Source organism: Oncorhynchus mykiss, chromosome 4 (assembly GCF_013265735.2).
Source record: "Oncorhynchus mykiss isolate Arlee chromosome 4, USDA_OmykA_1.1, whole genome shotgun sequence".
NCBI classification, from domain to species: domain Eukaryota; kingdom Metazoa; phylum Chordata; class Actinopteri; order Salmoniformes; family Salmonidae; genus Oncorhynchus; species Oncorhynchus mykiss.
In genome coordinates, this window is record NC_048568.1 from 39615918 (window position 1) to 39640468 (window position 24551).

General features: G+C 47.8%; 1 protein-coding gene across 4 annotated transcripts in view; it reads left to right on the forward strand.

Annotated features, from left to right (window-relative positions):
• Window positions 1-24551, forward strand: part of ino80 (INO80 complex ATPase subunit) — an 88128-nt gene that overhangs the window by 52339 nt on the left and 11238 nt on the right. For all 4 annotated transcript variants that reach the window (XM_036976258.1, XM_036976261.1, XM_036976262.1 and 1 more), the window contains 7 exons: window positions 7460-7587; window positions 13828-13922; window positions 14657-14729; window positions 17249-17407; window positions 18667-18769; window positions 18859-18947; window positions 24360-24527. In XM_036976258.1, the coding sequence (XP_036832153.1) occupies window positions 7460-7587; window positions 13828-13922; window positions 14657-14729; window positions 17249-17407; window positions 18667-18769; window positions 18859-18947; window positions 24360-24527 (815 nt within the window). The remainder of the gene's footprint in view (window positions 1-7459; window positions 7588-13827; window positions 13923-14656; window positions 14730-17248; window positions 17408-18666; window positions 18770-18858; window positions 18948-24359; window positions 24528-24551) is intronic.

Below are 24551 nucleotides of genomic sequence, written 5' to 3' on the forward strand. Positions count from 1 at the left end.
GTCTCACCTCTCTCCCAGCTCTCTCTCTCACCTCTCTCCCTGTCTCACCTCTCTCCCTGTCTCACCTCTCTCCCCCTGTCTCACCTCTCTCCCAGCTCTCTCTCTCACCTCTCTCCCCCTGTCTCACCTCTCTCCCAGCTCTCTCTCTCACCTCTCCCCCTGTCTCACCTCTCTTCCCCTGTCTCACCTCTCTTCCCCTGTCTCACCTCTCTCCCAGCTCTCTCTCTCACCTCTCTCCCTGTCTCACCTCTCTCCCTGTCTCACCTCTCTCCCCCTGTCTCACCTCTCTCCCAGCTCTCTCTCTCACCTCTCCCCCTGTCTCACCTCTCTTCCCCTGTCTCACCTCTCTTCCCCTGTCTCACCTCTCTCCCAGCTCTCTCTCTCACCTCTCTCCCTGTCTCACCTCTCTCCCTGTCTCACCTCTCTCCCCCTGTCTCACCTCTCTCCCAGCTCTCTCTCTCACCTCTCCCCCTGTCTCACCTCTCTCCCTGCCCCACACCTTTTTAGAACTAATGATTGCTATGATGAATGTTTGTTTGAGCATGACGTGAGCCACTTACCAGTATCGGTCAATAAATGTAGTCATGTAGCGTTCGGTTGGACAAAACAAAGACGCCAGTGGCTTGAGTTGTTGATGATGATTTGATGAAATAGTTTTGATCATAAAATGAAAGACTTGTTTGGTGAACATTAGGCCTGGTGTCAAAGGTCACGTCTTTGTACTGTCTATCTCTGTGTACTCTTACCTGTTGAGGGACATGGACGGCGAGGCTTCAGGATTTACTATTCATTTATAAACAGAGTCATGTGACCCTAAAGGGCGATTCAAAATTGTCCCCACAGCTGATGCTGGAAAGCACCAGAAATAAACATTTCTGTGCAACGTTCCTAACGAGGACCTGGCTAAAACACCCTGTTGTTGTCTGTGTGGCGTCTGTCACGGTGCGTTAGGAGGAACAATGCTTCCTAAATGACTGGTCTCTCACTATAGCTTCTGTTTATTGTGGGAGCCTGCGCTGTAAGCTAGGAGGCAAGTGTGTGTGTGTGTATGTGTGTGTCTTTCTGTCTGTCTGTGAGGGCTGTGGGAAACAGTATTGTCTTCCTGTCCCTTCAAGAATCTCCGCTCTCCACTAAAAAGACAGGAAACCTCCCTGGCCTTCTGAGAGAGAGAGACACACACACACACACACACACACACACACGCACACACACACCGAGAGAGAGGCAGAAACAACACGGTCAGGCAGCTAGCCTAGCGCTGTTAGCTACATCATTGTTTACTGTCTGACTGGCTGGAGGCCTGTACTTGATGCTGACTTTAGTTCCATCCTACACGCTGGCTTATCCAGGTCCTGGGCAGGGTATTAGTAAAACCAGGTGTTTCGGAAAAGGGTTGAAACAGAATCCAGCAGGAGGCCAGCTCAGCTAGGTTTGGCCACCCCTGAACCCCCCATTTGCTTCTCATCTGGCCTACAGGGGGCGACCTTACCCACATTATGCCTGTCTGGCCCACTGGGTCTGGATTTGGGATCTGGAGGGAAAACACATAGTGTAGGTCTCTCTCTCTGTCTCTTCACCAGAGTTGGACTTGACAAAGACCTGCCTGTGTGTAATATATCTTAAGGACAGGCTTCGCTGTTCCATTCCGCTCTGCTCCGCTACGTTCTGCTCTGTTCCGTTCTGCTCTGTTCCGCTCCGTTCTGCTGCGCTCTGTTCCGCTCCGTCCTGTTCCGTTCCGTCCTGTTCCGTTCCACTCTGTAATGCTCCGTCCTGTTCCGTTCCACTCTGTAATGCTCCGTCCTCTTCCGCTCTGTCCTGTTCTGCTCCGTCCTGTTCCGTCCTGTTCCGCTCCGTCCTGTTCCATTCCACTCTGTTCCGCTCTGTCCTGTTCCGCTCCGTCCTGTTCCGTTCCACTGTGTAATGCTCCGTCCTCTTCCGCTCTGTCCTGTTCCGCTCCGTCCTGTTCCGTTCCGTCCTGTTCCATTCCACTCTGTAATGCTCCGTCCTGTTCCGTTCCGTCCTGTTCCGTTCCACTCTGTAATGCTCCGTCCTGTTCCGTTCCGTCCTGTTCCGTTCCACTCTGTAATGCTCCGTCCTGTTCCGTTCCACTCTGTAATGCTCCGTCCTCTTCCGCTCTGTCCTGTTCTGCTCCGTCCTGTTCCGTTCCGTCCTGTTCCGCTCCGTCCTGTTCCGTTCCGTCCTGTTCCGTTCCACTCTGTAATGCTCCGTCCTGTTCCGTTCCACTCTGTAATGCTCCGTCCTCTTCCGCTCTGTCCTGTTCTGCTCCGTCCTGTTCCGTCCTGTTCCGCTCCGTCCTGTTCCATTCCACTCTGTTCCGCTCTGTCCTGTTCCGCTCCGTCCTGTTCCGTTCCACTGTGTAATGCTCCGTCCTCTTCCGCTCTGTCCTGTTCCGCTCCGTCCTGTTCCGTTCCGTCCTGTTCCATTCCACTCTGTAATGCTCCGTCCTGTTCCGTTCCGTCCTGTTCCGTTCCACTCTGTAATGCTCCGTCCTGTTCCGTTCCACTCTGTAATGCTCCGTCCTCTTCCGCTCTGTCCTGTTCTGCTCCGTCCTGTTCCGTTCCGTCCTGTTCCGCTCCGTCCTGTTCCATTCCACTCTGTAATGCTCCGTCATGTTCCGCTCTGTCCTGTTCCGCTCTGTCCTGTTCCGCTCCGTCCTGTTCCGCTCCGTCCTGTTCCGTTCCACTCTGTAATGCTCCGTCATGTTCCGCTCTGTCCTGTTCCGCTCCGTCCTGTTCCGCTCCGTCCTGTTCCACTCCGTCCTGTTCCGTTCCACTCTGTAATGCTCCGTCATGTTCCGCTCCGTCCTGTTCCGCTCTGTCCTGTTCCGCTCTGTTTTGTTCCGCTCTGTCCTGTTCCGCTCTTTCCTGTTCCGCTCCGTCATGTTCCGCTCCGTCATGTTCCGCTCCGTTCTTCTCCTCTCCCTATGTGACCGTAATTACTTTGTTGTTATGTGTGGGACTCCAGTAAGAGTAGTTGTCGGCTAATGGGGGATCCTAATGTGTCAAATATCTGTTCTGTTCCTCTCTGCTCTGTGGTGAGACCAGACCACTGTGGTGAGACCAGACCACTGTGGTGAGACCAGACCACTGTGGTGTATTGCCCACTAAACACAGAGTAGAACAGACAACTGTCTTATTCAGAGAGCCAGGGCCATAATTAGACTGTCTCCTCTCTCTCTCTCTCTCTCTCGCCCCCCCCCCCACCCCCTTTTCCTGTCTGGTTTCTAGAGAAGTATACTCCAAAATGGCCTGCACTGCAACGGAAAGGTGCCCTGTGTGAAAAACGGTGACACACTGAATGACCTAAAATGATCAATCCCATATTGGTCTATAAACAGTCAGGCCAACCCAAGCTGTACTGTGCAGGTTGGCTAATAGTAGGACTAGTGCACCTAGCACTGTTGTTGGGTTAGCAGTGTTTCTGTAGTACAGGCACCTAGTACTGTTGTTGGGTTAGCAGTGTTTCTGTAGTACAGGCACCTAGTACTGTTGTTGGGTTAGCAGTGTTTCTGTAGTACAGGCACCTAGTACTGTTGTTGGGTTAGCAGTGTTTCTGTAGTACAGTCACCTAGTACTGTTGTTGGGTTAGCAGTGTTTCTGTAGTACAGGCACCTAGTACTGTTGTTGGGTTAGCAGTGTTTCTGTAGTACAGTCACCTAGTACTGTTGTTGGGTTAGCAGTGTTTCTGTAGTACAGGCACCTAGTACTGTTGTTGGGTTAACAGTGTTTATGGAGTACAGGCACCTAGTACTGTTGTTGGGTTAGCAGTGTTTCTGTAGTACAGGCACCTAGTACTGTTGTTGGGTTAACAGTGTTTCTGTAGTACAGGCACCTAGTACTGTTGTTGGGTTAGCAGTGTTTCTGTAGTACAGGCACCTAGTACTGTTGTTGGGTTAACAGTGTTTATGTAGTACAGGCACTGTTGTTGGGTTAGCAGTGTTTCTATAGTACAGTCACCTAGTACTGTTGTTGGGTTAGCAGTGTTTCTGTAGTACAGGCACCTAGTACTGTTGGGTTAGCAGTGTTTCTGTAGTACAGGCACCTAGTACTGTTGTTGGGTTAGCAGTGTTTCTGTAGTACAGGCACCTAGTACTGTTGTTGGGTTAGCAGTGTTTCTGTAGTACAGGCACCTAGTACTGTTGTTGGGTTAGCAGTGTTTCTGTAGTACAGGCACCTAGTACTGTTGTTGGGTTAACAGTGTTTCTGTAGTACAGGCACCTAGTACTGTTGTTGGGTTAACAGTGTTTCTGTAGTACAGGAGGTGGAGTTTGCCAAACCGAAGGCAACTGAATTGATATTCTTTCTTTTGTTTTCTTTCAACTTTTATTTCGTTGTCCGGCAGCCAAAGGCATTATCTTAGTCATAGTAGCATCCCACGCTAGTTATTTCATCTTTAGATCTCCCCTCTTTCTACATTTTCTAACACCTATCTCCATATTTGACCATGAAACAACTTTTCCCTGTAAATTAGCATTTTGGATCATTGACGCGTAAGGCCTCCTGCCGTGTTCACGTTGCTGCGCCTGAAATGTGAAGAAATAAATGTTTTTCAACATTCTGATCTGTTCCATCAGCCTTATGAATTGATACAGCGTATACCTCCACTATACTACTTTGATACACATCAGTGGGCGTATTTGAAGGGTACGCGTGCTGAGGGGGACACAGCACCCAGTGGAAAAGTCTAAATAATAATACAACATTTAAAAAAATGAGGAAATCAAACTTTACTAGTCCTGTATTACCTGACCGATATAGCTGTGTAGGTACTCTAATGAGGAGGGTTGGATAGGGTAGTGAGGAGGTAATGGAGAGGGTTGGATAGGGTAGTGGGGAGGTAATGGATAGGGTAGTGGGGAGGTAATGGATAGGGTAGTGGGGAGGTAATGGATAGGGTAGTGGGGAGGTAATGGATAGGGTAGTAGGGAGGTAATGGATAGGGTAGTGGGGAGGTAATGGATAGGGTAGTGGGGAGGTAATGCAGGGGTGATTGGGGAGGTAATGGATAGGGTAGTGAGGAAGTAATGAAGAGTTGGATAGGGTAGTGAGGGGGTAATGGAGAGGGTAGTGGGGAGGTAATGGAGAGGGTAGTGAGAAGGTCATGGATAGGGTAGTGGGAGGTAATGGAGAGGGTTGGATATGGGGGTGAGGAGGTAATGAAGAGGGCAGATCACAATGCTTTGTTGGTACATTTGGTATCCATAGTAACGTGACATCAGTGTGTGTACGGCCTATCCCATTTGTACTGTAGTGTATTTTCTCTGATAGCAGCCGTACGAGGAAGTAACCTGAACTAACCCTTTACATCCTCTTCCACGTTATTATTATTTCGTGGCCTCACTTTCTTTCTTTGTTCCCAATTTGCTAACCAGCCATGTTGCATTATGCTGAAAAAAAAAAACCCATATATTTTTAATATCAAGCTATTTGTGTTGTTTTGGAAGGAGGTAGACAACCATCGTCCTCTGTCATTTCAACAACAACAACAACAAGTCAATCCTGTTTTATTTGAATCACTCCCTCCTTTTCAGAAGTGGGTAGTTTTAAAATAACACGTCCGTATACAGCTCTGTGTTTGGTGAGGCTGAGGCCTCTGGGGGTTTAGCCAAAGTGGCTGGTAGAAATGCCTCTGTGGTGAAAAGTTCAAGTGTTACTCTGTTGGTTGAATACAATGTAAAGGTCAAACACAGCAGACAAAAAACAACTCCCTCTTTTGGGCAGCAAATTGTTTCACTCTTCTTCCTTAATTAACAAAGTTGCAAAAGCTCCCGACTGTGTTTTAGTGAAGGTAATGGGAATGTTTGTTTGCAAAAGTAGAATGGGTCTGGGCAGTACCCTGGTCTGTTGGTTCTGGGCAGTACCCTGGTCTGTTGGTTCTGGGCAGTACCCTGGTCTGTTGGTTCTGGGCAGTAACCTGGTCTGTTGGTTCTGGGCAGTACCCTGGTCTGTTGGTTCTGGGCAGTAACCTGGTCTGTTGGTTCTGGGCAGTACCCTGGTCTGTTGGTTCTGGGCAGTAACCTGGTCTGTTGGTTCTGGGCAGTACCCTGGTCTGTTGGGTCTGGGCAGTACCCTGGTCTGTTGGGTCTGGGGAGTATCCTGTTCTGGCAGTACCCTGGTCTGTTGGTTCTGGGCAGTACCCTGGTCTGTTGGTTCTGGGCAGTACCCTGGTCTGTTGGGTCTGGTGAGTACCCTGGTCTGGGCAGTACCCTGGTCTGGGCAGTACCCTGGTCTGTTGGGTCTGGGCAGTACCCTGGTCTGTTGGGTCTGGGCAGTACCCTGGTCTGTTGGGTCTGGGCAGTACCCTGGTCTGTTGGGTCTGGGCAGTACCCTGGTCTGTTGGTTCTGGGCAGTACCCTGGTCTGTTGGGTCTGGTGAGTACCCTGGTCTGGGGTGTATCCTGGTATGTTGGGTCTGGGCGGTTCTGTACCCTGGTCTGTTGGGTCTCGGTGGTTCTGTACCCTGGTCTGTTGGGTCTGGTGAGTACCCTGGTCTGGGGTGTATCCTGGTATGTTGGGTCTGGGTGGTTCTGTACCCTGGTCTGTTGGGTCTGGGCGGTTCTGTACCCTGGTCTGCGCAGTATCCTGGTCTGTTGGGTTTGGGCAGTACCCTGGTCTGTTGGGTCTGGGCAGTACCCTGGTCTGGGCAGTACCCTGGTCTGTTGGGTCTGGGTGGGGCAGTACCCTGGTCTGTTGGGTCTGGGTGATCTCTCTTTCATCTCACTCCTTCCATCCTGTGTCTCTCTCCGCCTGTCTCCCCCTCTCTTTCTCCCCCTGTGTCTCTCCCTCTTCCTCTGACCCCAAAGCCTATTACAGGTGTTTGTCTTGGAGGCCTGGTGAGGAGGCTTATCTGGTACAGACTGCCATGTCACGACTGTTACCAGCCCTACTGAGCCAGACTGTATCTACTATCTGTCTCAGCCACAGCTCCCTGTCTGTCTGCCTCTCTGTCTGCCTGTCTGTCTGTCTGCCTCCCTCCTTCACTTCCCCATACGATACGATAGCACTGTGTCCTCTGTGGATGCGATAGCACTGTGTCCTCTGTGGATGCGATAGCACTGTGTCCTCTGTGGATGCGATAGCACTGTGTCCTCTGTGGATGCGATAGCACTGTGTCCTCTGTGGATGCGATAGCACTGTGTCCTCTGTGGATGCGATAGCACTGTGTCCTCTGTGGATGCGATAGCACTGTGTCCTCTGTGGATGCGATAGCACTGGTTGCTTTTTCAGATTTAAGCTCATCAATAGCTTTCAAGTTATGACGTCGATGTCCTGGAACATGTGGCCAAACATCCTCCAAAACAATCACAGTTACTGGTTCAAATCAACAAGACCTTAGAACAAAAGGAATCTTGCTGTTCCCAAAAGCAAATGTGTTATTTCTGATCCGACAAGTGGATTTAAGATGCTCAACATGTAGGCCTTCTGCCCTCTGTGTTTCAGACAAGGAGACCCTGATCACGGACAGTGGGAAGCTGCACACTCTGGATCTGCTGCTGTGTCGCCTGAAGACTCAGGGACACCGCGTCCTCATCTACTCCCAGATGACTCGCATGATCGACCTGCTGGAGGTGAGTGCAGTAGGGTGCAGAGTAGGATGGACTCAAGGGTCACTCATCTACTGTCAAGCGACCACATGGTCATCAGAGTGAGAGACGTCCACAGAAACAGTGCGGCTGGCCTGTGATTATAATGCATCTCAGAGTAGGACTGCTGGATCAGCTACACTATATATATATATACACAAAGTATGTGGACACCCCTTCAAATTAGTGGATTCAGCTATTTCAGCCACACCCGTTGACGACAGTATAAAATCAAGCGCACAGCCGTTCAATCTCCATAGACAAACATTGTCAGTAGAATGGCCTGAACTGAAGAGGTCAGTGACTTTCAACGTGGCACCGTCATAGGATGCCACCCGTTGTTGTGGAGTGGGAATGTCTAGGAGCAACAACGGCTCAGCCGCGAAGTGGTAGGCCACACAAGCTCACAGAGCGGGGCCTGTCGAGTGCTGAAGGAGGTACAAATCGTCTGTCCTCGGTTGCAACACTCACTACTGAGTTCAAAAACTGCCTCTGGGCGCAACGTCAGCACAAAAAACTGTTCGTCGGGAGCTTCATGAAATGGCTTTCCGTGGCCGAGCAGCCGCGCACGAGCCTAAGATCACCATGCGCAATGCCAAGTGTCGTCTGGAGTGCTGTAAAGCTCGCCGCCATTGGACTCTGGAGCAGTGGAAACGCGTTCTCTGGAGTGATGAATCACGCTTCACCATCTGTCAGTCCGACGGACGAATCTGAGTTTGGCAAATGCCAGGGGAACGCGACCCACCCCAATGCATAGTGCCAACTGTAAAGTTTGGTGGAGTTGGAATAATGGTCTGGGGCTGTTTTTCATGGTTTGGGCCCCTTAGTTCCAGTGAGGGGAAATCTTAACGCTACAGCATACAGTAGTGGAAAGCCTTCCCAGAAGAGTGGAGGCTGTTATAGCAGCAAAGGGGGGGACCAACTCCATATTAATGCCCATAATTTTGGAACGAGATGTTCGACGAGCAGGTGTCCACATACTTTTGGTCATGTAGTGTAGATCTCTCTCCACTAGGGGGACACAGGTACCTCTGGTTGCTCTGATTATCCTGTACCTCGTTGTAGAGAGACTACCTCTTGGAGGGGGAGGGGATGGGGGAGGGGATGAGTGGGCAATGGGCTTGAGTGAGGGAAAATGGATGCATGGAGAAAACCAAAAGCACTTGTTTGTGGCATGTGGAAATGTCTCTTGTTGAGCTGAAAGCATGGGAACAGCCAGGGTGCTTCCAGTGTTACAGCATTCTGACCCCTGTACAACAATAGCACTCAGTCACTTCTGGTCCTAGCTCTGTATAGCTCTATCTCTATTGTTGCCCTATAGACACAAACACACAGGCACCTCCGTGGCGTGAAGTCATCGTAACAGGAACTCCTCCTCCATTCTCTCATGGTTGGTCTTGTTCTGTAGTGAGCAAGTGTGTTCTGTAGTGAGCTAGTGTGTTCTGTAGTGAGCTAGTGTGTTCTGTAGTGAGGTAGTGTGTTCTGTAGTGAGGTAGTGTGTTCTGTAGTGAGGTAGTGTGTTCTGTAGTGTGTTCTGTAGTGAGGTAGTGTGTTCTGTAGTGAGACAGGGTGTTCCGTAGTGAGACAGGGTGTTCCGTAGTGACACAGGGTGTTCCGTAGTGAGGTAGTGTGTTCCGTAGTGAGGTAGTGTGTTCTGTAGTGAGCTAGTGTGTTCTGTAGTGAGGTAGTGTGTTCTGTAGTGAGGTAGTGTTTTCTGTAGTGTTTGTGTTCAGTAGGGTGTTCCGTAGTGAGGTAGGGTGTTCCGTAGTGAGACAGGGTGTTCCGTAGTGAGGTAGTGTGTTCTGTAGTGAGCTAGTGTGTTCTGTAGTGAGGTAGTGTGTTCTGTAGTGAGGTAGTGTTTTCTGTAGTGTTTGTGTTCAGTAGGGTGTTCCGTAGTGAGGTAGGGTGTTCTGTAGTGTTTATTGTGTTCCGTAGGGTGTGAGGTTAGGGTGTTGCATAGGGTGTGAGGTATGGTGTTGCGTAGTGAGGTAGTGTGTTGCGTAGTGAGGTAGTGTGTTGCGTAGTGTGTTGCATAGTGTGTAGTGTGTTGTGTAGTGTGTTGCGTAGTGAGGTAGTGTGTTGCGTAGTGAGGTAGTGTGTTGCGTAGTGAGGTAGTGTGTTGGTTAGTGAGGTAGTGTGTTGGTTAGTGAGGTAGTGTGTTGCGTAGTGAGGTAGTGTGTTGCGTAGTGAGGTTAAGGTGTGAGGTATGGTGTTGCGTAGTCAGGTAGGGTGTTGCGTAGTCAGGTAGGGTGTTGCGTAGTCAGGTAGGGTGTTGCGTAGTCAGGTAGGGTGTTGCATAGTGAGGTTAGGGTGTGAGGTTAGGGTGTGAGGTAGGGTGTTGTGTAGTGTGTTGCGTAGTGAGGTAGTGAGGTTAGGGTGTGAGGTAGGGTGTAGTGTGTTGCGTAGTGAGGTTAGGGTGTGAGGTAGGGTGTTGTGTAGTGTGTTGCGTAGTGAGGTAGGGTGTTGCGTAGTGAGGTAGGGTGTTGCGTAGTGAGGTAGGTAGGGCGTTCAGTGGTTCTTTTCATGGTGAGGTAGTGCATTCCGTGGTGAGGTAGTGTTTGATGGCTAAACTGTACTGTTTAGTAGGTCTAGGTCTTTGGTGACCGGCTACGTGTTCCTCCCGTCTGTTGGGTAACATGGCTGGCAAGACATCTTATTGGCTGGGCATAGGGCAAATGCCAGTGGTGGGAAAATAGCCCAAAAACGAAATAATGTGGTCTATACTAGGTCTTCAAAAGAGATGATTGGTGGGTGCTGACACACTATATATATAGTCTTTAGTCGTTGGGCAGGGAGGGATAAATGCAAATGGTAATGACACAAAAACAAGGTGATCTGTGATCAATGACGGTACTGAATAAATACACTTTGACTCCTACTCATCAATAGACAGTGATTTATTTCTTCTGAAGTTGAATTGAGTCATTCATAGATGAAGTCGAACTCCCCTCGTCTATCTCCCCTTTCGCTCACCAATATGATCTCTCTCCAGCTGGACTTGATTTTCCATCCCCTCTGTCTGTTCTTTTTTTTGGGGGGGGGGAACAAAACCAAAACCCCAGAGATTGTAATCTGTGTCATTAGCGTGATTGTTTTTTCGTCTCCAGTCGGCGTGGCGATCTACGGCGCCGCGTAACATCGCCGATCTTCCCTAGCTCCGAGGCCAGATGGATGACAATGACGTCGTCAGCTGTTCTGTCAGGGCGGAGCGTTGCCAAGTGTCTCTGCTTCTAGTTTGCATGGGTTAACCACACTCTGTCACCAAAAACACACACACACACACACACGCACACACAGTTCCAGAAATGTTACGATGGGGTCTTTGCTGCTGGACACCGTTCAGTCAGATTTGTCTGCAGTCTTTATTTATTTATTTGTTCCTCTTGGATCAGGAAAACCACCGCATTGCGTCTGCATATATTACAAGAACAGCAGGCAAGGCCACTCACTGAAAAATGCAAGAGCCATTCTGATTGGATCTAATGCTGCTCTAAACGATCCAATTTGGATTTTGTAGTGACTAGCCTTCTATTCATTGAGCTATTGTTTGACTCATTATTCCTTCATTCATTCTCCAGATGGTTCATGTGGTCCAGGTCTGTCTCAGTCACGACCAGGACGCTGGAGTCTCAAGTCAAGAGTACAGTCGTGGCCAAAAGTTTTGAGAATGACACAAATGTTAATTTCCACAAAGTTTGCTGCTTCAGTGTCTTTAGATATTTTTTGTCAGATGTTATTATGGAATACTGAACTATAAATACAAGCATTTCATAAGTGTCAAAGGATTTATTAACAATTACATGAAGTTAGTCAATATTTGCAGTCGTGGCCCTTCTTTTTCAAGACCTCTGCAATCTGCCCTGGCACGCTGTCAATTAACTTCTGGGCCACATTCTGACTGATGGCAGCCCATTCTTGCATAATCGATGCTTGGAGTTTGTCAGAATTTGTGGGTTTTTGTTTGTCCACCTGCCTCTTGAGGATTGACCACAAGTTCTCAATGGGATTAAGGTCTGGGAAGATTCCTGGCCATGGACCCAAAATATCAATGTTTTGTTCCCCGAGTCACTTTGTTATCACTTTTGCCTTATGGCAAGGTGCTCCATCATGCTGGAAAAGGCATTGTTCGTCACCAAACTGTTCCTGGATGGTTGGGAGAAGTTGCTCTCGGAGGATGTGTTGGTACCATTCTTTATTCATGGCTGTGTTCTTAGGCAAAATTGTGAGTGAGCCCACTCCCTTGGCTGAGAAGCAACCCCACACATGAATGGTCTCAGGATGCTTTACTGTTGGCATGACACAGGACTGATGGTAGCGCTCACCTTGTCTTCTCCAGACAAGCTTTTTCCGGATGCCCCAAACAATCAGAAAGGGGATTCATCAGAGAAAATGACTTTACCACAGTCCTCAGCAGTCCAATCCCTGTACCTTCTGCAGAATATCAGTCTGTCCCTGATGTTTTTCCTGGAGAGAAGTGGCTTCTTTGCTGCCCTTCTTGACACCAGGCCATCCTCCAAAAGTCTTTGCCGCACTGTGCGTGCAGATGCACTCACACCTGCCTGCTGCCTTTCCTGAGCAAGCTCTGTACTGGTGGTGACCCGATCCCCCAGCTGAATCAACTTTAGTAGATGGTCCTGGCGCTTGCTGGACTTTCTTGGGCGCCCTGAAGCCTTCTTCACAACAATTGAACCGCTCACCTTGAAGTTCTTGATGATCCGATAAATGGTTGATTTAGGTGCAATCTTATTGGCAGCAATATCCTTGCCTGTGAAGCCCTTTTTGTGCTAAGCAATGATGACGGCACGTGTTTCCTTGCAGGTAACCATGATTGACAGAGGAAGAACAATGATTCCAAGCACCACCCTCCTTTTGAAGCTTCCAGTCTGTTATTCGAACTCAATCAGCATGACAGAGTGATCTCCAGCCTTGTCCTCGCCAACACTCACACCTGTGTTAACGAGAGAATCACTGACATGATGTCAGTGGGTCCTTTTGTGGCAGGGCTGAAATGCAATGGAAATGTTTTTGGGGGATTCAGTTCATTTGAATGGAAAAGAGGGACTTTGCAATCAATTGCAATTCATCTGATCACTCTTCATAACATTCTGGAGTATATGCAAATTGTCGTCGTACAAACTGAGGCAGCAGACTTTGTGAAAATGTATATTTGTGTCATTCTCAAAGCTTTTGGCCACGACTGTACTAGCTACCTTCGGTAGAATAAAGATACTTAATGTCAGTATGTCGCCGCTCTGCTGGCCAGGATGGACACTGCCGAGACCTGGGTGACCGAGGACACAGACAGCGAGTCATGACTGGCTAGGATTCACTCACGGGGTAGAACTAAAAGTGGGAGAGACATGGTTGACTAAGAGGGAGATGAGGGAGTTTTAGGGAGGTGGAGGAGGTTACAGTTGAGAGAGGTACATGGATACAGGGAACGAGGAGTGTTAAGTGGGAGAGAGGCAGCTCTTTCTGTAATTAATTGGCCAGAGCCAATCAGAGGTGGTTAGCATCAGAGACCTGGGTCAGATGTGTTGAGTGGGAAACGGGGCCGGATGTGTTGTGGGAACCGGGGCCGGATGTGTTGTGGGAACCGGGGCCGGATGTGTTGTGGGAACCGGGCCCGGATGTGTTGTGGGAACCGGGGCCGGATGTGTTGTGGGAACCGGGGCCGGATGTGTTGTGGGAACCGGGGCCGGATGTGTTGTGGGAACCGGGGCCGGATGTGTTGTGGGAACCGGGGCCGGATGTGTTGTGGGAACCGGGGCCGGATGTGTTGTGGGAACCGGGGCCGGATGTGTTGTGGGAACCGGGGCCGGATGTGTTGTGGGAACCGGGGCCGGATGTGTTGTGGGAACCGGGGCCGGATGTGTTGTGGGAACCGGGGCCGGATGTGTTGTGGGAACCGGGGCCGGACGTGTTGTGGGAACCGGGGCCGGACGTGTTGAGTGGGAACCGGGGCCGGATGTGTTGTGGGAACCGGGGCCGGACGTGTTGAGTGGGAACCGGGGCCGGACGTGTTGAGTGGGGACCGGGGCCGGACGTGTTGAGTGGGGACCGGGGGCCGGACGTGTTGAGCGGGAACCGGGGCCAGATGTCTCTCGCCATTCGAGTTGCTCTGTGTTGTGGCCCACTTCAAGCCAACCGAGTTCTCCTGTGACTCAACAAGAGCCTGGAATAAGCTGGTATCTTAAAACCCTTTATTCCCCCCCCCCCCTCCAGGAGTACATGGTGTATCGTAAACACACCTACATGCGTCTGGACGGCTCCTCCAAGATCTCAGAACGCAGAGACATGGTGGCTGACTTCCAGAGCAGGTGAGTCTGTCTCTCTTAGTTCAACTGTTTTTATCCTCCTCCAAGCTATTGGCTGTGGACGGCTTTGGCTCACTACTGTTTGTCTCTGTGTGTTCTGGTTTGTCTCTGTGTGTTCTGGTTTGTCTCTGTGTGTTCTGGTTTGTCTCTGTGTGTTCTGGTTTGTCTCTGTGTGTTCTGGTTTGCATTAGTTCTGCTCTCTGTGGGCCTTGGGCGCTCTGCTCCTAGTTGTGGTGAACGTGTGATACATTGTAAACTATCTCTCTGGCTATACAATCTGCTGATGAGCATACCACCCTGCATCGCACTGCTGGCCAGATGCTGCTGGAAGTGGTGTTTGACGGCCAGTAGGAAGCACTCTTTCATCTGGTCAAAAAAAATATATCCCAAAGCCCCAGGGCAGTGATTGGGGACATTGCCCTGTGTGTGGTGTTTCGTATGGGAATGTTTAACAGGTGGTCCTGACTCTCTGTGGTCACTAAAGATCCCATGGCACTTATCGTAAGAGTAGAGGAGTTATCCCTGGTGTCCTGGATAAATTCCCAATCTGGTCCTCATACCATCATGGCCAACTAATCATCCCCAAATCATCCCCAGCTTCCATTTGGCTCATTCATCCCCCCCTCCTCTCCCATATAACTGTTCCCCAGGGCGTTGCTGTAAATGAGTAATCTTACCTGGTAAAATAAGGGTCATTAACAACAATGTTCTTTCTCTTTCTTCCCTTCGTCTCTCAGGACTGACATCTTTGTGTTCCTCCTGAGTACGAGGGCTGGAGGTCTGGGCATCAACCTGACTGCTGCTGACACTGTGAGGAACTGTCTCTCTCTCTCTCTCTCTCTCTCTCTCTCTCTCTCTCTCTCTCTCTCTCTCTCTCTCTCTCTCTCTCTCTCTCTCTCTCTCTCTCTCTCTCTCTCTCTCTCTCTCTCTCTCTCTCTCTCTCTCTCTCTCTCTCTCTCTCTCTCTCTCTCTCTCTCTCTCTCTCTCTCTCTCTCTCTCTCTCTCTCTCTCTCTCTCTCTCTCTCTCTCTCTCTCTCTCTCTCTCTCTCTCTCTCTCTCTCTCTCTCTCTCTCTCTCTCTCTCTCTCTCTCTCTCTCTCTCTCTCTCTCTCTCTCTCTCTCTCTCTCTCTCTCTCTCTCTCTCTCTCTCTCTCTCTCTCTCTCTCTCTCTCTCTCTCTCTCTCTCTCTCTCTCTCTCTCTCTCTCCTCTCTCTCTCTCTCTCTCTCTCTCTCTCTCTCTCTCTCTCTCTCTCTCTCTCTCTCTCTCTCTCTCTCTCTCTCTCTCTCTCTCTCTCTCTCTCTCTCTCTCTCTCTCTCTCTCTCTCTCTCTCTCTCTCTCTCTCTCTCTCTCTCTCTCTCTCTCTCTCTCTCTCTCTCTCTCTCTCTCTCTCTCTCTCTCTCTCTCTCTCTCTCTCTCTCTCTCTCTCTCTCTCTCTCTCTCTCTCTCTCTCTCTCTCTCTCTCTCTCTCTCTCTCTCTCTCTCTCTCTCTCTCTCTCTCTCTCACCCACCTCGCTCTCTCTTGTCCCCCTCTCTCTCTCTCATCCCCCGCTCTCTGTCTCTCTCTCTCAACCCCCTCTCTGTGTCTCTCTCTTGTCCCCCTCTCTCTCTCTCATATCCCCCCTCTCTCTCTCGTCTGTCTCTGTCTCTCATCCCCCTCTCTGTCGCTCTCTCACCCCCCTCTCTCCCTCTCTGTTTCTCTCCCTTAAAGTGGAGCCATTTAGATATGGGTGTCTAAATAAGCTTCTGTAAATGTTTCTCAAAACAACCACATACACCATATACCATACACCATACCATATACCATACACCATACCATATACCATATACCATACACCATACCATACACCAAACCATACACCATATACCATACACCATACCATACACCAACCCAACAAATAACTGCCATACATATAACGACAGTATAACTACAGTATAACTACCATACATATAACTACAGTATAACTACCATACATATAACTACAGTATAACTACCATACATATAACTACAGTATAACTACCATACATATAACTACAGTATAACTACCATACATATAACTACAGTTTAACTACCATACATATAACGACAGTATAACTACAGTATAACTACCATACATATAACTACAGTATAACTACAGTATAACTACCATACATATAACTACAGTATAACTACCATACATATAACTACAGTATAACTACCATACATATAACGACAGTATAACTACAGTATAACTACCATACATATAACTACAGTATAACTACCATACATATAACTACAGTATAACTACCATACATATAACGACAGTATAACTACAGTATAACTACCATACATATAACTACAGTATAACTACCATACATATAACTACAGTATAACTACCATACATATAACTACAGTATAACTACAGTATAACTACCATACATATAACTACAGTATAACTACCATACATATAACTACAGTATAACTACCATACATATAACTACAGTATAACTACAGTATAACTACCATACATATAACTACAGTTTAACTACCATACATATAACTACAGTATAACTACCATGCATATAACTACAGTATAACTACAGTATAACTACCATACATATAACTACAGTATAACTACCATACATATAACTACAGTATAACTACAGTATAACTACAGTATAACTACAGTATAACTACCATACATATAACTACAGTATAACTACAGTTTAACTACAGTATAACTACCATACATATAACTACAGTATAACTACAGTATAACTACCATACATATAACTACAGTATAACTACCATACATATAACTACAGTATAACTACCATACATATAACTACAGTATAACTACCATACATATAACTACAGTATAACTACAGTATAACTACAGTATAACTACAGTATAACTACCATACATATAACTACAGTATAACTACAGTATAACTACAGTATAACTACCATACATATAACTACAGTATAACTACAGTTTAACTACAGTATAACTACCATACATATAACTACAGTATAACTACAGTTTAACTACAGTATAACTACCATACATATAACTACAGTATAACTGGTATAACTGCAGTGTGGAAGGTATAACTGGTATAACTAACTGTTTTCACCAGCTGGTCTTCTCGGGGGCTGTGAGTAATTTGCTTCTCTCCATTTTGTTCGCGCTCGCTCTCTCGCTTTCGCTCTCTCGCTCGCTCACTCGCTCTTTCTCTCGCGCTCTCCCTCACGCTCTCTCTGTCTCTCCTCTCCCCCTGTCGCTCTCTCTCTCACGCTCCCTCGCGCTCTCCTTCTCACGCTCTCTCGCCCTCTCCCTCTCTCTCACTAGGTGATCTTCTATGACAGTGACTGGAACCCTACAGTGGACCAGCAGGCTATGGACAGAGCTCATCGCCTGGGTCAGACCAAGCAGGTCACTGTGTACCGTCTGATCTGTCAGCTCACTATAGAGGAGAGGATACTGCAGAGGGCCAAGGAGAAGAGTGAGGTGAGACACTACTTTAGGTCAAGAAGAAGATGGAGCTCACTACTGACCTCCTACAGGGTTTAATACAATGAACTAAACACTACTGACATCTTACCAGGGTTTAATACAATGAACTAAACACTACTGACATCCTTCAGGGTTTAATACAATGAACTAAACACTACTGACCTCCTACAGGGTTTAATACAATGAACTAAACACTACTGACATCCTTCAGGGTTTAATACAATGAACTAAACACTACTGACATCCTTCAGGGTTTAATACAATGAACTAAACACTACTGACATCCTTCAGGGTTTAATACAATGAACTAAACACTACTGACATCCTTCAGGATTTAATACAATGAACTAAACACTACTGACATCCTACAGGGTTTAATACAATGAACTAAACACTACTGACATCCTTCAGGATTTAATACAATGAACTAAACACTACTGACCTCCTACAGGGTTTAATACGATGAACTAAACACTACTGACATCCTTCAGGATTTAATACAATGAACTAAACACTACTGACATCCTACCAGGGTTTAATACGATGAACTAAACACTACTGACATCCTACCAGGGTTTAATACAATGAACTAAACACTACTGACCTCCTACAGGGTTTAATACAATGAACTAAACACTACTGACATCCTTCAGGGTTTAATACAATGAACTAAACACTACTGACCTCCTACAGGGTTTAATACAATGAACTAAACACTACTGACCTCCTACAGGGTTTAATACAATGAACTAAACACTACTGACATCCTACCAGGGTTTAATACGATGAACTAAACACTACTGACCTCCTACAGGGTTTAATACAATGAACTAAACACTACTGACATCCTACAGGGTTTAATACAATGAACTAAACACTACTGACATCCTACAGGGTTTAATACAATGAACTAAACACTACTGACATCCTACAGGGTTTAATACAATTAACTAAACACTACTGACATCCTACCAGGGTTTAATACAATGAACTGAACACTACTGACATCCTTCAGGATTTAATACAATTAACTAAACACTACTGACATCCTACCAGGGTTTAATATGACGCTCTGCACGGTACTGACATCCTACCAGGGTTTAATATGATGCTCTGCACGGTACTGACATCCTACCAGGGTTTAATATGACACTCTGCACGGTTTCTACCTTTTTTTGTAGAGAGACCCTAAAGGCCTTGGTCCTAGTTAACCCTTTGTATCCATGTGTCCTCCTCTCTCTCCTCTCCATCAGATCCAGAGGATGGTGATCTCTGGGGGGAACTTTAAACCAGACACCCTGAAACCTAAAGAGGTGGTCAGTCTACTGCTGGACGACGAGGAGCTGGAGAAGAGACGTGAGGGGACTTGTGATTGGTTCCTGTTGTTCCTGTGTGAGAAAGCCCGTTTACTGATTTGTCTGCTACCTCTGTATTGTGTCCCGCAGTGCGCGTTCGTCAGGAAGAGAAGACACAACAGGAGGAGTGCAGCAAGGTGAAGGACCGCAGGAGAAAGAGAGAGAAATACGCTGACAAGGTACAACCTTAGCCTTTTTAAACAATACTTTTAAGTTTCAGACCCCTTTTCCCTGTTTCCACGTTTTGTTATGTTACAGCCTTATTCTAAAATCGATTCAATATTTTTTTCCCCCTAATTAATCTACACACTATCCAGTAATGACAAAGCAAAGACAGTTATAATTATTATTTTTTTTTTTTTTACGTTTGCTAATTTATACAAATAAAAATGAAAACGGATGAAAAACATTCCCACAGCATGATGCTGCCACCACCATGCTTCACCGTAGGGATGGTGCCAGGTTTCCTCCAGACATGCTGCTGCCACCACCATGCTTCACCGTAGGGATGGTGCCAGGTTTCCTCCAGACATGCTGCTGCCACCACCATGCTTCACCGTAGGGATGGTGCCAGGTTTCCTCCAGACATGCTGCTGCCACCACCATGCTTCACCGTAGGGATGGTGCCAGGTTTCCTCCAGACATGATGCTGCCACCACCATGCTTCACCGTAGGGATGGTGCCAGGTTTCCTCCAGACGTGACCCTTGGCATTCAGAATCTTGTTTCTCATGGTCTGAGAGTCCTTCAGGTGCCTTTTTGGCAAACTCCAAACTCTGCTGCAGAGATGGTTGTAGTTCTGTAAGATTCTCCCATCTCCACAGAGGAACTCTGGAGCTCTGTCAGAGTGACCATCGGGTTCTTGGTCACCTCCCTGACAGAGGCCCTTCTCCCCCGATTGCTCAGTTTGGCCGGGAGGCCAGCTCTAGGAAGAGTATTGGTGGTTCAAACTTCTTCCATTTAAGAATGATGGAGGCCACTGTGTTCTTGGGGACCTTCAATGTTGCAGAAATGTTTTGGTACCCTTCCCCAGATCTGTGCCTCGACACAATCCCGTCTCAGAGCTCATTGGACAATTCCTTCGACCTTATGGCTTGGTTTTTGCTCTGACATGCACTGTCAACTGTGGGACCTTATATAGACAGGTGTGTGCCTTTCCAAATCATGTCCAATCAATTGAATTTACTACAAGTGGACTCCAATCAAGTTGTAGAAACATCTCAAGGATGATCAATAGAAACAGGATGCACCTGAGCTCAATTTTGAGTCTCATAGCAAAGGGTCTGAATACTTATGTAAATAAGGTATTTCTGTTTTTTTATTTTTTATTTTTTTTATCTGTTTTTGCTTTGTCTGTATGGGGTACTGTGATGTCATTATGGGGTACTGTGATGTCATTATGGGGTATTGTGATGTCACTATGGGGTATTGTGATGTCACTATGGGGTATTGTGTGTAGATTGAGGATTCTTTATTTATTTAATCCATTTTATTATAAGGCTGTAACATACCTAAATGTGGAAGAAGTCAAGGGTCTGAATACTTTCCACTGTGTATGACATATTATTGTTCTCCACACCACCTCAAACATTTTAAGCCATCGTTGGCCTTCATATATGGAGATAAGGCCATGTGCATCCTGACCACTATGGCCCTGTGCAGCTGGTTGGCGGCCATATTGGAAATGGCCGCTGGGGACATCGGCAATGGCACTTAGATAAAAAAAAAAATAGAAAATAAACACTTCTGTCCTAGCTGTGTGAAATTTTCTGCCTCACAAATGTCAATGACACAAATCTGGAGAAGAAGAAAAAATATATATATATAATGCCTATTTATTAGTTAGAGAGGAACATTGTGGCTTTTAATCCCACTACTCACATCAAAGAGCATTATAGCACGGTGCCTCCCTTACAAAGGGAAGAGCAGGAAGCCACTGAAGGTGCTGTGGTTATCCCCGCTGTCAGAGATCCATGTATCTTTAAGGAGATGTGTGAATCTGAAGGTGTACACTTCCTGCAGAGAAAGATTCAGCACCGTCTCTCATATACATTGTTATTAATGCTGCACTCTAGCCGGATGGGATATACACCAGTTTATTAGGTACACCCATCTAGTACCGGACTGGACCCCCCCCCCCTTGCCTCCACAATAGCCTGAATTATTCAGAACATGGAAACGATGCTCAATTAGTTTCAAGGGACCTAACGTGTGCCAGGAAAACCCCCACACCATTACACTACCGCCACCAAGCCCGTACCGTTGACACCAGGCAGGATGGGTCCATGGACTGATGCTGCTTACCCCAAATCCTGACTCTGCCATCTGCATGACGCAACGGGAACCAGGATTCATCAGACCAGGCAATGTTTTTTCCCCTTTCCTCAGTTGTCCAGTGTTGGTGATGGCGTTACCTACTGGAGCTGCTGCTTCTTGTATTTAGCTGATAGGAATGGAACCCGGTGTGGTCGTCTGCTGTAATAACCCATTCCTGACAAGGACAGACGAGTTGTGTGCGTTCCGAGATGCCGTTCTGTACGCCACTGTTGTACCGCGCTGTTATTTGTCTGTTTGTGTCCCGCCTGTTAGCTTCCACGATTCTTGCCATTCTCCTTGGACCTCTCTCACCAACGAGCAGTTTTCACCCACAGGACTTCGTCTGACTGGATGTTTGTTTGTTTGTCGCACCGTTCTCAATTAACTCTAGACACTGTTATGCGTGAAAAGCCCAGGAGGCCGTCCGGTTATGAGGTATAGGAACCGGTGCGCCTGACACGAACGGTCATACCACGCTCAGTCACGTAGGTCACTCGTTTGGTCCATTCTAACGTTGTCGAACAGTAACTGAATGCCTTGATGCCTGTCTGCCTGCTTTATATCAAGCCACGGCCACGGCCATTTTCATGAACGGTGTACCTAATATAGTGTATATTATATGGTGATAGTGTGGTCAGGACCTGTAGTTGTGCTGTAGGCCGATGTTGCTGAGGATTGTAGTCAAGACCACTGTAGTTTCCTACACATCCGGAATCAGTCAAACCAGCAGAAAAGGCCACCATTGCCCTGGCTGTGAACCATTGCCCTGGCTGTGAACCATTGGCCTGGCTGTGAACCACAACAGAAAAGGCCACCATTGCCCTGGCTGACAAAAAAAATGTGTGCTTTCTGATGAGTGGAAAGTCAGCATTCTGATTTACGCTAGCATTAATCATGTTACACAATCAAAGATAAAATCCCACGTATTTTATAATAGTAATAACCTTTCAGTTGGTTTACTTGTAATTCTCTCTCTCCACCTCCCTCTCTCTAAAACAAAAAGAAAAGTTGAAAAACAAAAACAGATCAAATCAAATGTATTTATATAGCCCTTCGTACATCAGCTGATATCTCAAAGTGCTGTACAGAAACCCGGCCTAAAACCCCCCAAACAGCAAGCAATGCAGGTGTAGAAGCACGGTGGCTAGGAAAAACTCCCTAGAAAGGCCAAAACCTAGGAAGAAACCTAGAGAGGAACCAGGCTATGAGGGGTTGCCAGTCCTCTTCTGGCTGTGCCAGGTGGAGATTATAACAGAACATGGCCAAGATGTTCAAATGTTTATAAATGACCAGCATGGTCAAATAATAGGTCTGGGATAGGTAGTACGTCCGGTGAACAGGTCAGGATTCCATAGCCGCAGGCAGAACAGTTGAAACTGGAGCAGCAGCACGGCCAGGTGGACTGGAGACAGCAAAGAGTCCTCATGCCAGGTAGTCCTGAGGCATGGTCCTAGGGCTCAGGTCCTCCGAGAGAGAGAAAGAAAGAGAGAATTAGAGAGAGCATACTTAAATTCACACAGGACACCGGATAAGACAGGAGAAGTACTCCAGATATAACAAACTGACCCTAGCCCCGCGACACAAACTACTGCAGCATAAATACTAGAGGCTGAGATAGGTGGGGTCAGGAGACACTGTGGCCCCATCCGATGATACCCCCGGACAGGGCCAAACAGGAAGGATATAACCCCACCCACTTTGCCAAAGCACAGCCCCCACACCACTAGAGGGATATCTTCAACCACCAACTTACCATCCTGAGACAAGGCCGAGTATAGCCCACAAAGATCTCCACCACGGCCCAACCCAAGGGGGGTGCCAACTCAGACAGGATGATCACATCAGTGCCCACTCAGGTGACGCACCCCTCCTAGGGACAGCATGGAAGAGCACCAGTAAGCCAGTGACTCAGCCCCTGTAATAGGTTTAGAGGCAGAGAATCCCAGTGGAAAGGGGGGAACCGGCCAGGCAGAGACAGCAAGGGCGGTTCGTTGCTCCAGAGCCTTTCTGTTCACCTTCCCACTCCTGGGCCAGACTACACTCAATCATATGACCCACTGAAGAGATGAGTCTTCAATAAAGACTTAAAGGTTGAGACCGAGTCTGCGTCTCTCACATGGATAGGCAGACCATTCCATAAATGGAGCTCTATAGGAGAAAGCCCTGCCTCCAGCTGTTTGCTTAGAAATTCTAGGGACAATTAGGAGGCCTGCGTCATGTGACCGTAGCGTACGTGTAGGTATGCACGGCAGGACCAAATCATTGCTCAGATACATGAGCAAAGTTAAAACCGTCGCTTGTCTTCTTGTTTATTACCCGTGTTCCCACACTCACTGACCGCCACTCTTTCCTCCAACACTAAAATCTCAGTATCTCACTATCTGCTCACCTGCCAGGTCCTCAGTGTCCTTCAGTCTGACCTCCATGTTCCTCAGCCTTGGAGCCTTGTCAGCTCCACTCTCTGTTCCACCAGTATGTCTCTGAGCTCCTTCAGCCCAGTCAAGATGTCTGGGTTGGTGGTGGTTTGGCCAGTCGTCTGTTTGTGGGTCGTCTCTGTAGCTTCAGTACCTTGGCTCTCGATCAAACTCTCTCTGAGTCAGCCAATGTGGGAGAATTTGACATATTTAACAAAGCTAAGGTCTGTGGTAAAGCTGACCACCTAGCGTGCCATTGTAATCTGATGCTGAAAACGTCTGTGGGAAAATGGAGCCTGTTATGTAGGTGAAGGTCTTCATCTTCATTTAAATCTGTTGAGATTTTTGTTTCCACGGTTGTCACAGAAACACAGCCAAGTGCTTTATTAAAAGAAGTTTTGACTTTTGATCTATTTGTCTTTTACGACCCAAGTCCATTCAGATCTGAGAGGAGTTCATGTCTTTCATGTAACACCATCCCTATAACCCCCCCCTCTCGCTCCCCCCCCTCTCTCACTCTGTCTCTCGCTCTCGCTCCCCCCCTCTCTCGCTCTGTCTCCCCCCTCTCTCGCTCTGTCTCTCCCTCTCGCTCCCCCCCTCTCTCGCTCTGTCTCCCCCCTCTCTCGCTCTGTCTCCCCCCTCTCTCGCTCTGTCTCCCACCTCTCTCGCTCTGTCTCCCCCCTCTCGCTCTCCCCCCCTCTGTCACTCTGTCTCTCCCTCTCGCTCCCCCCCTCTCTCGCTCTGTCTTCCCCCTCTCTCGCTCTGTCTCCCCCCTCTCGCCCCCCCCCCCCCTCTGTCTCCCCCCCCTCTGTCTCCCCCCCCTTCTCGCTCTCTGTCTCTCTCTCTCCCTGTCTCCATACAGAGAAAGAAGGATGACGAGGACCCTAAGGATCCTAAGAGGAGGAAAGACGTGAACCTGGTCATCCCTTACAACCTGTCTGCAGACAACTCTAACCTCTCAGCCGACGGAGATGATTCATTCATCAGTGTAGACATGGACGACTCTGCCATGCCTAGTCCCTTCAGTGAGGTGAGAGAGGGAGGAGAGGGAGGG